Source organism: Ochotona curzoniae, unplaced genomic scaffold, assembly GCF_017591425.1.
Source record: "Ochotona curzoniae isolate NIBS_2020 unplaced genomic scaffold, NIBS_Ocur_1.0 contig_3819, whole genome shotgun sequence".
NCBI lineage: Eukaryota > Metazoa > Chordata > Mammalia > Lagomorpha > Ochotonidae > Ochotona > Ochotona curzoniae.
The window spans coordinates 7460341-7477379 of record NW_024466004.1 but is presented as its reverse complement, the minus strand read 5'-3'; the positions used below and the strand labels follow the sequence as shown (position 1 = coordinate 7477379).

Here is a 17039-nt window from a genome sequence, read left to right as displayed (position 1 = left end):
CTGAACTTGGCTCCAGGGCTCAACTTCCCTCCCTCCCTCCCTCCCCCCAGGTGATCCCTGTGACTTATAGGCTTTATCAGACCTGTCCCCTCCCCTACAAAGTTGGTGCGTTGAGTCCCCTCTGTCCTTGCGGGCTGCTGAGTTCTCAGGAGGCATGGAGGTAGAGCTGGGCTGAAGTAGGACGACAGCAGGGAGTTAAGATAACTGGGAAAGTCCAGAAAGAATCTTTATGCTTCTGGATGTGATGTCAGAGCCTCAGGAGTGGACACTGATGGAAAACTAGTGAGGATGATGATTCTCGTAGGCTGGTCACATTGTGGTTGGGCAGCAATAGGTGGACAGGAAATGACACGTCCAGGCTCCCTCTCTGCCCAGGAAAGGCCCTACTTTGATGATTTGATGGAGAACTGTCAATCAGGTGCTCCTAGTTAACAGGGGTCATGGTCCTGATAGCATACCCCACCCATGCTAGATGTTAATGAGGACTGCATACGGCTGAATGGGAATGTAAATGGGCCCTGAACTTGATGCTTCCAGTGCCCATTTTTCTGCTTAGAATGGGGCACAAGCAGTTCTGTGGAAGCTGTACCTCGTATTCTGGATTCAGGTCTTTTCCTGGCCTGGGATATTTTCCATGGTGTTGGGTGGCAACTTTGACTCTCAGCTTCCAGGCACCCACACACTCCCAAGATGGGGATGACAGCTGGCCAGGAGCGTTTGATTTGATTTTGACCAAGGATGGTTTCAACATCAGATGAGTTTGTGGGGGATACCACGCCATGCAATTGCATGTAAAGGAGCAATGTGTGCCCCAGAGGGTGCTGATTAGGGAATGGAAGAGGCCAGGGCTTTGATGTGAGTTTGCTCAAGGATTTCTGAGCAAGGTTTGGAAAGAAGGGTGGGGGGAGAGAGCCAGCAAGGAGGGAACTGGCTGAAGTGGAGTGGGAAAGGAGGGGATTGGCTGAAGTGGAGGCCTGCAGGGGGGCCGAGTCAGGGTGAGCAGGGTCCTGGCACCTCATGGAAAGAAGCTGTCTGGGAAGGAGCCTTGGGGTTGTAATCCCAACTCTGCCTCTAGCTCCCAGGGCATGGAGCCGCTGAGACCCTCCCCATCTCAGAGCCCCAGTTTTCTTCTCCTGACCTTGAAGAGGTTGGACTCTTGAGTGATTCCTGCCCTTCACTGCGAGCCAAAAATTCAAAAAGCCCCTCCTTTTGGGGGTCCGACTAGCTTGGTGAAGTGGGACTCGAGCTGGCGTTCTCAAGTGAGGTGCACATGTGATATTCTGGGGGGCTTCTTTAGAGCCGGGCCTGAAGGATTTAGAGCTGCAAACACAGCTCAGCAAGGTGGGGGAAGGAGAGCCCCTAGGGGGAATTTTGGCCCCGGGATCCCAAGTCTGGGTTCCAGCGAGAGTGCAGCCTTTACTTAAAGAACCTTCTGGGTGCTTCTAGAAGGTTCTCTGGCTGGGTTTCAGGATGGCTCCCCATCCACGCCCTCTTTACCTTAGCCCCTGCTTTCTACCTCCGCTTCAGGCACTCAGGAGCCCTCTGGTGGGGAGAGGAGGCAGGCAGGCTTGAGGCTGCCTGAGGAGCGCTTGCCTCCTGTTGAGAAAGCGGGTAGGAACCTCTAGCGTCTGAAGCAGCGCTGCTCCACCTCCTAATGCTTCCTCCTGTTGGAGGCTGAGAGGCCACCTTTTGGAAGGCGTTGGGCGAAGCAGGAAGTACTGAAGGCAGAGCAGTGAGGGGCTGACTAGACCAGGTCACATGGGCTGGAGGCAGCTGGTCACGTGACCCTAGCCAGCCCTTCCCATCACTCCCTGCTGCCTCTCCCTCACGAGCTCCCCTGGGCACAGGGACCCTGGCTGTGACTGGCCACTGGCTATCAGGGCCTGGAAAAGCATCCCAGACAGGTCTGGCCCTCTCCACAGGTACCCCGCGCCAGCCACTCCCAGCGTGGGGTGGGGCGGGGAGTAGGGACCTCTGCGTGCCTGCTTCCTGTTCCCCCACACGTGTTTACTTAGTTGTATCCATGTATCCATGAGGCAGGGCTGCCGCCAGCTGAATGAATTGCTGACAGGAAGTAGGGCCTAGGCTTGCTACAGTGGAGCTGGGAGTAACAGTGAGGGGAGGGAGAGAGTGACCCGGACCACTGCATAGGGAGAACACATGGAATGAAGGGGCCTGAAGAGCTCATCAGTGCCCCGGGTCTCCAGCCCCGCGTCCACTGCCAGGCTCCCTGAGTAATCCTGAGTTCCCTCCTCAGAGCACGAGTTGTTAGTGACAGGAATGGTGTTGGCCCCAGTTCTTGCTTCTTGCCCACCAGCTAGTTCTGCCACCACACCCCCCACACCCCCATGCCCCGGCTGCCTCCAGAAGATCTCGTCAGAACCCGCTTTGCCTGAAGTGGATAGGACCGGGTGGGCTGGGAGGGGGCCGAGTGGAAGGGAAGCTATGGAAGCCCTCCCAGCTTCCCCAAGCCTGTGGAGATAATAATGTGTTACCCACCCACCCACCTCCTCGCTGTGGTGGAAGCCAAGGGTTCCAATCCCATCCTTCCCTTTCAGGAAATCCCCAGGAAGCTTCAACCCGGAGCACCGAAACCGGAAGAGCCCCCCAAGACGGTGCAGGAGAAGAAAAAGTTCCGGCACCGGCCGGAGCCCCTCTTCATCCCGCCGCCACCTTCTTACAACCCAAGCCCAGCCTCCTACTCGGGCGCCACTTTGTACCAGAGCCAACTACGCTCCCCGCGCGTCCTCGGAGACCACCTGCTCCTCGATCCCACACACGAGCTGCCCCCCTACACGCCGCCGCCCATGCTGAGCCCAGTGCGCCAGGGCTCGGGGCTTTTCAGCAACGTCCTCATCTCCGGCCACGGCACCGGCGCCCACCCGCAGCTGCCCCTCACGCCCCTCACGCCCACACCGCGGGTGCTGCTGTGTCGTTCCAGTGAGTGGGTCAGGGAAGCCTTCTTAGAGGGTGTGGGAATGGGGTGGCAGGGTTGCATCTGTCTGTCCTGGGAGCCTTTGCTTTTTTTTATGACCCCCATCTATCTATGTGGGCCATGTGCCTTGTAGATCATAGCTATGTGCTAAGAAATACTTAGAATGAACCATGGAAGGGCCCTTCGAAATGTTCATGGGAGTCATGGAATTCAAAGATCAGTTGATTTGGGGGCCATATGTAACTGCTCGTAGTAGTTACTTTGCACAAACCTTTGGAAGATCTGCATATCCTCACTTTGGAAGAAGCACAGTCTGAGGAGACAAAGGATCAAGGGGTCACTCCAGCATCTTGGGAAGGAGGAGACCCCTGGCTGATCCTTAATACCAATAGATGTCCTAAGTCGATGGACAGATTGAACTTGTTACTACAGGCCAGATCAAGCATTAGCATTGTAGCCTGTTTAATAAAACCCACTCACACAGATGCCTATGCCAGTATCTCTAGAGCAAGAAGGGTTGCATGGAAGCCAGATGGCTTAGCAGATCAGTGTGAGTGAAAGGAGGGCTGGCTTCCCCTCACTCCAGGAAATGCATGAGCAACCATAGGCCATTTAGCACCACTCCCTGTCCAGTCCCTGAAAATTGTTGGGGGGCCCTATGACATCGATTGGGGAGGGACTGGTTAGGTAATCAAAAATGTGCCTTACTGTCTTTAAAGCCCTTCCTTGCTACTCCTGACCCCTCATTTTTGTATTTCAGACAGCATTGATGGCAACAATGTGACAGTCACTCCAGGGCCTGGAGAACAGACCGTGGATGTTGAACCGTAAGGAAAAGCCCAATTGTTCTCTAGAACAGAAAAGGGATCCAGAGCTTTGAGAAGTATAGCTAGGGGGCAGGATGGCCCTTGAGAGAGACAGTGTGGGAACTGTAGAATCATGATATGATTGAGTACTTTGCTTTTGCTGTGGTTGCCAGTGGAAGACTTTTGCCAGACTAAACACAGTAAAAGCATCAGGTGCTGTGTGCTGTGTGCTGTGTGCTGTGTGCTGTGTGCGTAGTCATGTGCTTTCACGTCCTTATGGACATTTAGGTGTTTCTCTTAGGGTACTCTCCCAGAGGTGATGTCCTTGCTTTTCATCTCCAGTCTCCCAAAGGGACTTGTTGAGTAATTCAATCATGCATATACAGTGGGAGGTACAGTGATGCCCCCTTTTCCATGGAGGATACATTCCAAAACTCCTACTGGATGTCTGAAACCTCAGGTAATTCTGACCCCTATATACTGCAGTCCATCTGATAACATAAGCCTTGCTAGCAGGCAGGCAATATATAATAGCATTGGATACTCTTGACAACCGGATGGTTCACATCTAGAACCGGACTGCTGTGTGATATTTCATGATTCTGCTCAGAATAGAATGCAATTTTAAATTTATAACTTGTTACTTTCTAGAATTTTCCGTTTAATACTTTCAAGCTGATTGACCACAGGTAACTGAAAGCAAGGATTAGAGAACTGTTTTATGGAAGGGAAAAGTGATTATTTTCACAGATGAACACAAAAAAGGATTAACTCAGGAATCAGCAGATTTGGTTCTGACACCATTTTATTATTGGATCTTGATGCAATTTATCTTGCTAGGCTATTGTTGACTTAGATGAAATGGAAATAATTATATGATCACCTGGATTACATTGTAGATATCCGTGAGGCTCAGGTGGGATAAGAGGCAAAAGTGGTCTAAAAGGGATTTAGAAATAGATTATCACATTATATTTGTCCTTCTTTTTATTCTTGTAAATGGTACCATTGGCCATGTTCTCAATAGCTAGCTATTCTCTTGGAATTTGCCATTCTCCCACTCCCAGACACAGGAAGCTAAGAAGGCCCAGGCAGACAGCCTTCTTAGTCCTCCTAACATCTTTCTTCAATCATAAAGCTGTCCATTTTCCCAGGGAAAGGGCTATGCCTGGAACTTCAGGGTCACACTGTGACAAAAATGTCCCTTTGTTCCTTCCTAAAACATCTTCCTTGTGTTTCAAGATTCTGGAGGTTACTTTCACCTCAGTCATCAACTGACAACCCCACTGTTGTTTTCCTTCTTTTTGTTAAAGACGCATCAACATTGGCTTGAGATTCCAAGCAGAGATTCCAGAACTCCAGGACATCTCTTCCCTGGCTCAGGATAAACACAAAGCCACACTGGTGTGGAAGCCCTGGCCAGAGTTGGAAAACCATGACCTTCAGCAAAGAGGTATGGGTCCATGGGAAGAGCAGAATAGGAGAAGCTCGATTCTCACTCCAGCATTAATGTGTTTTCCATGAAACTGAGCTCTCTCTGATGCAGTGATCTCTGTGTTTCCAACAGTGGAGAATCTTCTGAATTTGTGCTGTTCCAGTGCATTGCCAGGTGGAGGGACCAATTCTGAATTTGCTTTGCACTCTCTCTTTGAGGCCAAAGGTGATGTGATGGTAAGGAACCAAGAAAAAGCAAGCCATCCCCCTTGGAATCCTGCTGTGTATTTTTCCCATGTTTCTTTGTTGTCCCATGTACCATACAACCAAGGCATGTGATGATGATCCATCAACTTGCCTCCCTATTCTTTAACTTAGCAAGTAGCCCAAGACATAAGAGCCTGCGAGAAAAAGGTCACTAGGCGGACTTCTATTTACACACCTGCTACTCAGTCATCGTTGTGGACACACCTGTCCTAGGAAATTAGAATTTCTTCTTCATCCATCTTGTATTTCACATCAGAAAACTGAGTCTCCAGTGATGGAGACTGAATCCCTCACTGAACCAGAGTTGGCCTAAAACAAACAGCCTGGTGTATCCTGCTGATGAGGCCTCATTTCTATGGAAATGTTGGTAGAACTTTTTTCTCCCCTAACCAAATTTCAGTGTTTGCTATGCACCAACTGGTCCCATTCTTCTCCCTTTCATTGGAGCCCTTGTGCCATCTGACATTCTGCCTGTTCTACCAGGACTTAGGCCTAGAACACTCCACACGAGCCCCAGTCTCCGCTTTCTAGAAATGCATCTAGCTTCCTGCTTTTTGATTTTATAAACTTGTAAAAAATAAATGTCCTAGTACTACAATACCCTTCATGTAGTTTGGAGAATTTTGGAGAACTTTCCTCAACCCTTGGAGATCAGTGTTTCAGGGTATTGTTTTTTGAGGTTTTAATGTGCACGCAAATCATCTGTGGAATCTTGGTAAGATGCAGATTCTGAGTCGGCAAGTCTGGGAGAGGCCCAGACACTGCTGGTGCTGCTGGGCTGAGGAACCCACTGGAAACAGCAAGATTCGAGGCCCTGTTAAGCCCCTAAATCATCTGCTGCTCCACACTGCCTGCGCTGTTTTTTTTCCTTTTCCTAAATCCAACAAGACAGATTTGAAGGGGTTTTATCTCTGAAAAGATGACATGTATTACTAATACGGCTGCTTATGTTCACTTGTGATGCAACATGTGATCACCCACTCATTTCCTCGGGTCCTTGCCCCAGGGACTAAGCCTCGAAGCTAGCCACCATCTCTGTTCACTGATACAGTAGGCTGTGTTGTTCTGTGACATGACCAGCTGGCTTCAGGCCTGGCTGCAGGAGGATGTGAGAATGAGTTCCTCTGGTCCCTGAACACAAAGCCCAGTTCAGGTGGTCTGCCTCTGGTTTTTTTTTCAATGCCTTCCCTCCTGGGCCCTTTCCCTTGGGCAGCTAGTCTCCCTGGAACACACAGGCCTGTTACTAACTCCTGTCTTTCCCCTCCCCTGCCTCTATAGGCTGCCCTGGAAATGCTGCTGCTGCGGAAGCCAGTCAGGTTAAAATGCCATCCCTTGGCAAATTACCACTATGCCGGTAGGTTGCCAGGAGCCCTGGGCTGCCTTGTTTCCTGAAAGTGGGCTGCTTGCATGTTTGCCTGTGTCACGTTTTGTTTTTTTTTTTTTTTTTTTTTTTTGTAACACTTAACACCTAGATCTGTCCTGATTGTTACTTGTGAGTTCAAGGCCTCCTGGGGCACATCCGCTGGACAGCAGTTGTGTCTAATAGTCATTGTCTGTGTGAGCTCCTCTCCCTTGGGGGTGTGCAAGACCTGAGTGATGGTCCATGTAGCAGTGAGACGAGGGCATCAGAAGAAAGAATCTCAGGGGATACAGCTCAAAACCGACAATCATCACCAATCCCTTGGTTTTGGAATCAGTAACTGGGGGTGCTGTTCTTGACTACATCCCCTTGGTCAAGTCCTTCTGCAGCCTTGATTTGCTCACCTGTAAAGTGGGGAGTGTATTGAGAACCTTGCTACTGATAGGGTACAGTGATATTCCATCCATCCCTACCAAGGTTTTGTGGAGATTGGAAATAGCCTGTATAGCCCAATGCCTGCCATATTCTAGTAGCTTTTCTTACTTATTTCTTTAACTATTACTTAGCATGTGACTTCATACCAAGAACTGTACAGAGCACTGTGAAACCAGCAGTGACTCTGACAGATGCAAACATAGTCCTGCCTCTTGTAGCTTGGAGTTTTGAGAAGGAGGCAACTACTAAATGGATATTACTAAATAGATTGCACTAATGACGGGAGAAAGACTGTACACCCAGAGTCAGTGTGTTGATGAACAAGAGAAACAGCTTGGGAAGCCAAAAGAGAGGTGACATGGAGCTGGGGTCAGTATTCTCATTACTAGTGACTCTGGCAAGACTGTCCCCTCTGAGGGTCTCTACACATGCACCTGCTTGGATTCTGTATGTCAGAGAGGGCAGAGTCCTCCAGTGCCTCTTGATTTGTAAACATTTGAAGCGTTCTTGGTACCTCAGGCGATAGATACTAGGTAGATACATTCTGCCTGGGCAGGTGCAAAATTTGGTGCTTGGGAACCTGGTCTTTGTCAGGTCTTGGCTCAGGCAGCCAGATATGGGCTCAGGCAGCCAGATGTGGCCTCAGGTGAGCACTGTTACAGGTGCTGGCACATTCTCTGTGAGATACCACACACAGTTTGCTTCACTTCCTGTGGCTCTCTTGCTCTCCTGTGTGGGCCTTCCTCCCTCTCATCAAGAGGTGAAACGGCTGTCTGTTGGTGCTACTGGGCTGAGGACCCCACTGGGAACAGCAAGATTCTGGATGCTGTTTTGCCCCTAAACCCTCTGCTGCTCCCGGCTGCCTGTAGCATTTTTTTTTTTAAGCCAACGAGGCAGAAGGAAGGTTTGAAGGGGTTTATCTCTATAAAGATGGCATATATTACTAATACAGCTGTTTCTGTTCAGTTATAAGAAAACATGATTTTCCCGTGGGTCACTCGCAGCCCACAGCAACTGCCACAATTAAGCGGGCACAACATGGATGTTTGAGTGAACAAGTACATCGTTTAGCGGGGGACCCTCATGGAGCCCGTTTCTCCATATTGTCTCTATCATTTCCTGCCTGGTGTCTGCCCTGTGTGCAGAGAAAGATGTGAGAGTTTTCTGTAATCTGCCGTGGGAACTGTCTTTTAATTCCCAGTATCATTTGATGCCCATTAAATACCCTCACAGGTTGTCCATCCTCCTGAAGCCTGTTGCAAGCTCCCCTGCACCATGCATAGATGAGACAGTGGGTTGGCTGAGAGGAGCTCTCCAACCTTGTGCTCTGAGACGTGGCTGCCCTCAGTCATTGGCCTTCCTGGTGCAGCTAGAGATTCTGGATGTGTCCATTCCAGCTGTGAGCAGCTTCCTCTGGAACTTCACTCCCCAATAGTTGTCCCCAGCATGTGTCATGACCTAAAAATTTTTTGGAAAACTAGGAGCCACCCTCCCACACACTACAGAAAACTAACACATTGTAAAACCTTTGAAACCAGAGGACTCCAAGAGCTGCTACAATGAATTGTTCTTTGGGGATTGGAAGTTTCTGGCTAATCCCTTTGCCTCTGTCATATACCCACAGCTGCTCTGTGAAATCGTTTCAACCCCTGGAGGCGAGAGAGGTGGGGCTGATGGGTGAAGGGCTGATGTTCTTCAAGAAGGGGGCTCATTTATGTCTGACAGTCATGTGTCTTCAAGGATGCAACTGCAGGCTGGGCCCCGTAGAATTTTCTGGAACTATGAGCAAAAAGGGGGCAGAGATCATTGGTGTCTGAAGTCTGACCCATGTGCATGCCAGAGTTCCCTTCCAGGCCCCAGGAGGGAAAGCAGAGTCCACCCCATCATTTGGCCCAGCTAACGCCTCTCTCCTGGACTTGTCAACCACCCTCATCGCTTACGTGTTTCCTGTGTGTCAGAACATCTCCCTGTGGCCCCATTCTGCCTTGGCGCTGAGGCCACCTTCTGGTTCACTTTAACTCCCAGATCTGTGGTTGTGGCCAGTGTTGTCCATCCTGCCTGCAAGATTGGGCTCAGGAAGGGGGCTGCAAGTTTGGTAAAGATTAGAGACACGGGCCAGTGAAAACCTGTCCTTGCTTTTCTCATCATCTTCCCTCTCCCACTCCAACCTAAGCAATTTTGCAAGAGAAAGGCCCCAATGCCTTTTTTCTTTGCAAGAAAAGTGGCCAATGATGGAACCCAGGGGAAAACATAACCAATGAGGAGACTCATGGGCTAGGTGATCCACCTACATCAAGGGTTGCTTGCCAAAGACAGGCAAGCCCCACACAAGATGCTCAGAGTGAAGTCCCGTCCTTGGCTCCCAGTACTCCATTCAGCCCAGCTCTCCGGTCTAGCCTTCTGTCCCTCCCTGAGCAGCCCTCCACCCCTGTGTGCTCAGCAGTTGTATGCTGTGGTTCTAAGCATTGCTTTGGGTGGGGAAGGACTGGGTGTGGACAAGTTGGGCTGGGAAGAACGCCTGGCTGTGATTCAGAGGCCTTACTTGGTTATTCTGCATATGGGCGCAAGGGTGAAATAGGGGCATAAGAACCAGTCCTGGCTTCTCTGCAAAGGGTTCAGCAGCACTTTACGTGGGATCCCACCTCTGAAAGATTGTTCTCCCCTCTGGAGCTGAGGCGTGTGGAGGACATGCCCTTTCTACTAGGAAAGCCTGGTGTCGGCCTTGGACTTGGCCCCGGCTTCATGAGGAAACGCTTCGGTACTCCAGAGAATGCTCCACAAGACACACAGCTGTGATTTCACCTTCCAGGCATCCTTAGCCCGTGTCTCTGGCTGAACTACGGGCCCCTCTCAAGGGCAGGAACTGAGTTAACACTGCTCTCTTGCTTCATGTGCAAGCTTAGCTAGGCCACTTAGAACTCAGAACTTAGATGAAAAACCTCCCTCGCTTTTTTACTCCAGAGGAACTGTGGCAGTTCCCTTTAAAAAGAAAAAATGCTCCCTACCTTGCCATCTTTCACTATGAAACAGCCTAAGTGGAAACAAAAATCTGGTGTAAAAACACTCCCTTTTTTTGTTGTTGTTGTTACAAGGGACATCTTTTTTGGTAACTGCAATAACAAATATCAATAAAAGTTCTTAAATATCCACAAAGGAGAAAAGGCCCTCTGAGAGAGAAACTTTCTCCCCTTTCAGTTGTTGGGATTCACTGTTGATTGCCTCAAGATTAGCCACAGTCCACAGCCTGTTTCCCAGCAACCACAGCGCAGAATATTTCTTTTCTGGATACTGTTCCAGCACCGGTTTCATCCAGTTAATTAGGCTCTTTGTAATTAGCCTTAATCGGCTTGTTAGGGGCCCCTGCTGATAATAGCCCTGTAGCCAGGCATCCTCAGGTAGAACAAATGAGTGTGGGAGGGAGGGGCGTGTAAGCTCATGGACCCTGCGTGTGCACCTCCTGGCAGCAGGGGTCTTAGGAGAGGGGAGGACTTGAGGCAGCCATGGGTGGGCATTTTATTTGGCATTTCATCCTGGACCTGCTCTTAAGTCGCAGAAGCCAAGGACTGGCTTAGACCTTCAAGGTGTCAGACGTTTTTCAAAGAGGAGACACCTGAGCCTGTTTTTGATTTGGGATTATGGAGGGGATGGCAAGGGGAAGTGAGTAGAAGACCATGGAAATTGTGGGCAGCCAACAGACCTACTATAGGATTAGAAATTCACAAAGCAAGGACCACTCACAGCGCAACGGCCTTCCTGAGTGCCACTGTGCACACCTGGATAGAGAGAGCGTGTGTGTGTGTGTGTGTGTGTGTGTGTGTGTGTGTGTGTGTGTAGCCCAGGGCTGAGGTGGAGTGGCCAGTGAATATGCAAACCACCTATAGAACACCTTGGCAGGACCACATTCTGTCGGCCATAGCATGACTGCCACCATCCCCGTGTCACTAGGAAGGAAACACTGAAAGCAAGGTTGACTTGGCTATGGAGTTAAATCTTCTTTTTTTTTTTTTTTTGGTCATAGTCCTGTTGAGAGTATTTGAGGAAAGCACATTCAGGGTGGTTCGTGTGTAACAGACTTAGTCCTAGGAAATCAGTCCAAGAGCCCTGGGGTGGAGCCTCAAGCCCCAGCAGCAGTCCTATGACCAATAGACTAGCTCCATTGTGAATCGCTGAAGGATTTGCCACCAGGACACAAACCAGCACCCTTATGGGATGCTGGCAGTTGCAAAGGGAAGATTAGCCATTTGAGCCATCATGCCAGGATCCCTTTTTATAATCATGAATTTCTGTTGATTTGAAAGAAAGATTTCTCATGTGTTGACTCACTCCCCAAATGCCCATAACCACAATGTCTGGTTCAGGCTAAAGCTAGAGACACAACCCAGGTTTCCCTCAAGCACTTGAGCCATTGCTGCCACCCAAGGTGTGCCTTAGCAAGATGCTAGAGTTGGAAGTAGAGCCAGGATTCAAACCCAAACACTCCCATATGGGTTGCAGGTGTTCCAAGGGATGTCTTAATGGCTGCACCAAATACCCATCCCCAGCCAGCTACCTGGAAACGTGTCAGGAAATGCTTCTCAGAAGTAGGCAGACCCAGGAGCTTCACACAGTCCTGGCCTGGAAAGGCAGGGTGGCCCTGTTAGTGTCTCACCAGATTTTACAGCTGTCCTCTAACTCAGGAAACTTAGTGTCATTGCTTAGGTGGGAGTTTCATCAGTACAGTGTGCCCTGACACCTCCTCCTGCTGAAGCTTGTAGGATTCAGCAAGTAACCCGGTCACCATCAGGATCTTCCATCATTATCTTTCCAATGCCTTTTATCCCTGCTATTTTGACAGATACCTAAAAGAAGCCCTGACTACTGGATGGTTGGTCAGCTAACTTGTTGGTTAATCCTTTCTGTCTGCCTCTGCTCCTGGGTGAGGGGGAGCATCTGGAAGCTGGGTCCCTAAGGCCTTGAATATTGGATAAAATTTGAAGAGTCATGACAGAACTGCTCTCAAGCTGTAAATACTACTAGCCCCTTTCCACTCCCATTCCCTAAGGCAAGGCTTCTCCAAGGCCCCAACCCCTGCTCCCCTCCCTGTTGCTGTAATTGGCACAACCAGAGAGGTGCAGCCTGTCACCTGCAATGTGGACATCCCATATAAGCACCCATTCAGGTCTTAGCTGCTCTACTTCTGATCCAGCTCCCTGCTAATATGCCTGGGAAAGCAGCAGAAGATGGCCCAAATACTTGGGTCTCAGCCACCCACATGGAAGACCTGAATGGAATTCCAGGCTCCTGGCTTTGGCCTGGCCCCAGCCATTACAGCCATTTGGGGAGTAGACCAGTGATGGAAGAGCTGTCTCTCTCTCTTTCTCTCTCTCTCTCTCTTTCTAGTATATATCTTTCAGATAAATTTAAAACATAAATCTTAGGGGGATGCTACTCAACTGAGATTTTTTTCTCTACCTGAAGATTTTCCCTGCTGCCCTGATGCTCACCTTAAGTGTCGTGCTGCTCCATTGCTTTATATTTACCTTCATAATTGTAGTTATCACCTTGAACCCAATGGTCTGCCACTCTTGTCCCTGCTACAGTGGGAGCACTGTGGGTGGATGCAGGTAGACTATCCACATCCTGCGGAGAGCTTGCTCTGTGAATACTTATGCTGATAACTATAACAATTATGTAAAAACTGCAGCTGACATTTATTGACTGCTCATAATTTCCCAATTATTAGACTGGGTACTTTTTTGTGTATTATATCTTTAAGATTTCTCAGAAATGCTATTACTCCTGCTTGTGGGTAATGAAACTGAATCTTGGATAAAATAACTTGAACCCAGCTCTCAGGCCTGTTCATCATTGTACTGCACTGACTTTTTGTTCAAAAGCGTTTGATATGTAGTGTATCATTTGCTAGATAGTTATATTTTGTAGCTTAAATTGTGAACCAGTGACAAAAAAATAACAAGAACTATGAGCTGCTCTTACAAAGTTTTATTTCCTTGTAGGTTCGGACAAGTGGACATCTCTAGAAAGAAAACTGTTTAATAAAGCACTAGCCACTTACAGCAAAGACTTTATTTTTGTACAAAAGATGGTAAGCATGTTTTTTTTTTTCCCCTCTTGCTTCCTTGAGATTAAATTTGGCAAGTGTGTACACCTAAAAAATATTCAGGAATATTTGGTTGCAGTGTTAGGTCCTTCCCCAAGGTTGTGAAGTCTGATCATGGTTCCAGAGCAGCACAGCCCAGTGTTGTGTAGGGTGGGCAAGAGGACAGAAGGAAAGAGGACCTCAGTGTTTTGGATCCCACCTCGGGTTTAGAGGGTTGTATCTCCATAAAAATGTGTAATTCCTAATTCTGTAATGACTTAGAACTGGAGCTTTAGTTCACCACGAACGTAGTTTACTTTGTGTAGATTTGAAACTTTGTCATGTTTCTTCCTGATTTTTTTCTGGAAATTATGGAGGGAGAACTCACAGCCTCCCAACTCTTGTTCCACTGTTGTAGAGTTCCAGGTGTTGGGCCCCTAATCAGAATGACAGTAATAATTTTTAAAAATGAAAAAAAAAATTTAAAAAACACCATACATAATCAGCATTTTAAAACAGAATAAAGCTCTTGTGAATGAAATAGCACTTTTTATAACATGATAAACATTAGACTCTAATTGGCTGAGAGGTGATTTAGGCTAAGGTGTTAACAGTAATTCAGAGGATCTTGACAAACTGGCAAAATGATGGAACCATGTTGTATTATATTAGGATCATTAAGCATGTTGAGTTCTGCAGAAAATGGGGTCACATGCAGCAGCTCCCTCTGGCTGCTGCTGGTCCTCAGTGGTGTTGAGGATGGTGTGTTGTCTCCTATCCTTAATCCAGGGTCGTGTCTGGGCAAGCATCTGAAGGAAGAGAGCTTGTCTCTGACTTGTCTCTGGCCCAGTGTTTACCACTACCTTTGTGGCTACCACATCTTGCTGCCCCATCCTGGTTGCCCCACCATCCCCCAGTCTGTGACCTACTGTCTCCTTCCCCCCAGGACTGACTGGCCAAGGTCTAATTCCTTAATGGTCTCACACTCAGGTGACCCATGACAGAGTCATGTTATAGGCAATGCAAGTTTTTAAAACAAGGCCTTTCTGGGATCGGATCCTCCCTCTCTAGGAAGATTCAAGTAGATGTGAAGGGAGGAATTACAGGAGCTTGTCACTCTAGGGGCAGCCTCATCTCGCTGCGTGGGTATCCATGTTCCCATTGCCACAGATAGTCAGCCTTTAAATGTCCTGCAAAACCTCACGTTGTTGAACTGATAGAGATGTGGGAAAATAATCAAAGGGAAATTTCCTTTAAAATAGCAAAATATACCTTTGCCTCACTGGGAGTGAACATGTCACAGCTTGTTTGCTGCAAAACACAAGCTATGTCATCATAACTTTGGCCTTATCCTCCTATTCCATTGCTAGGGAATGTTGTTCATAATAGATACTTGAAAGCCAACAAGTCAGAAAGCAAAATATGTTCAAACACTGAAGTAACTGAAAAAGCAGCTTCGTGGTTTAAAACCAAAAGGAATAAGGTGTAAGGAAAATCTCTTGACTATAGTGTGAAAAGGAGGTCAAGTTACAGATTGGTAGTTAGAGCTGCCATATGTAAGGGGACATGGCGTGAGGATGCAGAACATATTTTTGTGTTCGTTGATATGTGCATGAAAAGTTTCTGAAGGAAACTAAAGAAATCCATGCCGGGAGCTACCTGAGTGGCACAGATAGAAACTGAGAACAGATGTGGCAAGGAGGTCTTCCAAAGTAGTTTTACTGAACTGTACAAACCTATTTAATACCTGCTATAAGATCAAGTGTTCATGGAAGCTTATAGAATCCTTTGCTCATTGCCTACCACTAGAGGTAATCTTGAGCTCACTTTGCTGGCAGGTGAAGTCCAAGACTGTGGCTCAGTGTGTGGAGTACTACTACACATGGAAAAAAATAATGCGACTGGGGCGGAAGCACCGGACACGCCTAGCGGAAATCATTGATGATTGCATGGTGAGTGAAGCTGTGAAGTGTGCTGGCCTTATTCCCACTCAATACCCAGGTATGTCAGTGGCTAGTGTTTGACTTGGCTTTGCTGAGGACCTAGCCAGAGAGTTACAGCAAAGTGAGTAACAGAGGCCTGGCTCCCATGTCAGATACAGGACTTGAGTTGCAGGTATAGACAGAAGGAGGACATTGTTGGGCTAAACCTGTAGCCCAGTGTTGCCAGCCTTGCAGGGCAATTAGGAGATAGGAGAGTGAAACCAGTAAAGTCCCAGTCTTGACTTAGTTGGTTAATAAGCAGATGTCCTAACCCTGTGGAATATTCCTTCCTGGTCCTCTCCTATCACAGGTGCTACTGACCAGAGACCATGATATCCCTCAGAAAGAAGAAGGTGTGCTAGGATATTTGCCACCTCTGTAAAGCAGGAGTGCGGAGGAGCTTTGACCCCTAGGTAGTGCCAGTACCTTCAGCTGCTGAGGAACTAGAGAGTGGGGAGCGTTTGATTCTAGTCATTACCATTTGTCCCTGGCATTGGTTTGTTTCATCAACAGACCATCTAAAATCATGTGTATGCTAAGATTCAATAGCCTCTAAAGATATAAAAAGATGAAAAAAACAGTCTCTAGATCCCATGAGTGGCATTGCTGATGACTGGCACCTGTGAGCCTTGTAATTAACTCGTCTCTGCATCCCTAGCCAGGATAAATCTCCCTCTCATACTTGGTACCACATGTGCATATGTCTTACAACAAATGACTCAACTCTACTCTCCATCACCATCAACAAAAGCTTTTGGAACTTGTGAATGATGTGAATATTTGTAATGATATTTTCATTCCCAATTGCGTTAGCACATGTGTGGGTTATTTTCTCTAATAGACACTTAAATAGCACTTTCTATGTGCCAGGCATTGTGCCAGACTCTTGACAAATATTGACTCATTAAGTCCAATTTCATTCACTTACTGCCAATTCCAGGAGCTAGGAAACTGAGACCCACAGCTTGCCTAGACTGTGGTCACACAGCTGGAGAATGTGTTGTCTCAGCCTATTCCCTTATGTCATCCCCAAGACCAGTGAAATGCAAATTCTTGTAGAGGAGTATGAAAATACCAGTGCTCATTTCATGCTTCAAACCTTAAGATCATCACTATGAAATGTACAAACTTATATAAATGTATGTCAGAGCCCCCAAGACCAAAACAAATGAAAACAGAAATAGAATGATAGTGGGTTTTTTTGTTTTGTGTGTTTGTTTGGTTTGTTATTGTTCTTTTACGGGCAACAGGGAGCAATCTTCCATACGCTGGTTCACTCTCTTGCCCACAATGGCTGGGGCTGGGTCAGGCCAAAGCCAGGAGAGAGGAAGTCCGTTCAGGTCTCTCACATGTGTGCCAAGGAACACAGTGCTTAAATCATCATCTGCCTCCCAGGGTGCACGTTAGCAGGAAGCTGGAAGAGCAGCAAAGACTCTCTTCTAGGCATGCTGATAGGAGGTGCAGGTGTCTCAAGGCAGGGCTTACTGTGCTGTGCCGGATCACCTACACTCACTGCCATTTTTTTTCATCAGAAGAGAATCAGGGCTTTCGTGTGGCTTAAATAGTTGTATCAGAGTAGCCTTTTGCTCATCTCTGGCTTCATGTAGGGTTTTGTGCTTCAGCTCACTAAAAGCGATTAAGTTCTTGCAATGTAAGCAGCAACATGGGTGATGTGGGCCTCCGAGAAAGATAAATGACTTCTGTCTCAGCTTCCCTCACTAGCCAGGTGGGATGACACAAC

General features: G+C 47.9%; 1 protein-coding gene across 2 annotated transcripts in view; it reads left to right on the top strand.

The window, feature by feature from the left end:
* TRERF1 (transcriptional regulating factor 1) overlaps positions 1 to 17039 on the top strand; it is a 198435-nt gene that overhangs the window by 168969 nt on the left and 12427 nt on the right. For both annotated transcript variants that reach the window (XM_040983370.1, XM_040983371.1), the window contains exons 10-16: positions 2559 to 2940; positions 3696 to 3762; positions 5055 to 5194; positions 5309 to 5412; positions 6721 to 6796; positions 13234 to 13322; positions 15155 to 15268. In XM_040983370.1, coding sequence (XP_040839304.1) covers positions 2559 to 2940; positions 3696 to 3762; positions 5055 to 5194; positions 5309 to 5412; positions 6721 to 6796; positions 13234 to 13322; positions 15155 to 15268 — 972 coding nt within the window. The remainder of the gene's footprint in view (positions 1 to 2558; positions 2941 to 3695; positions 3763 to 5054; positions 5195 to 5308; positions 5413 to 6720; positions 6797 to 13233; positions 13323 to 15154; positions 15269 to 17039) is intronic.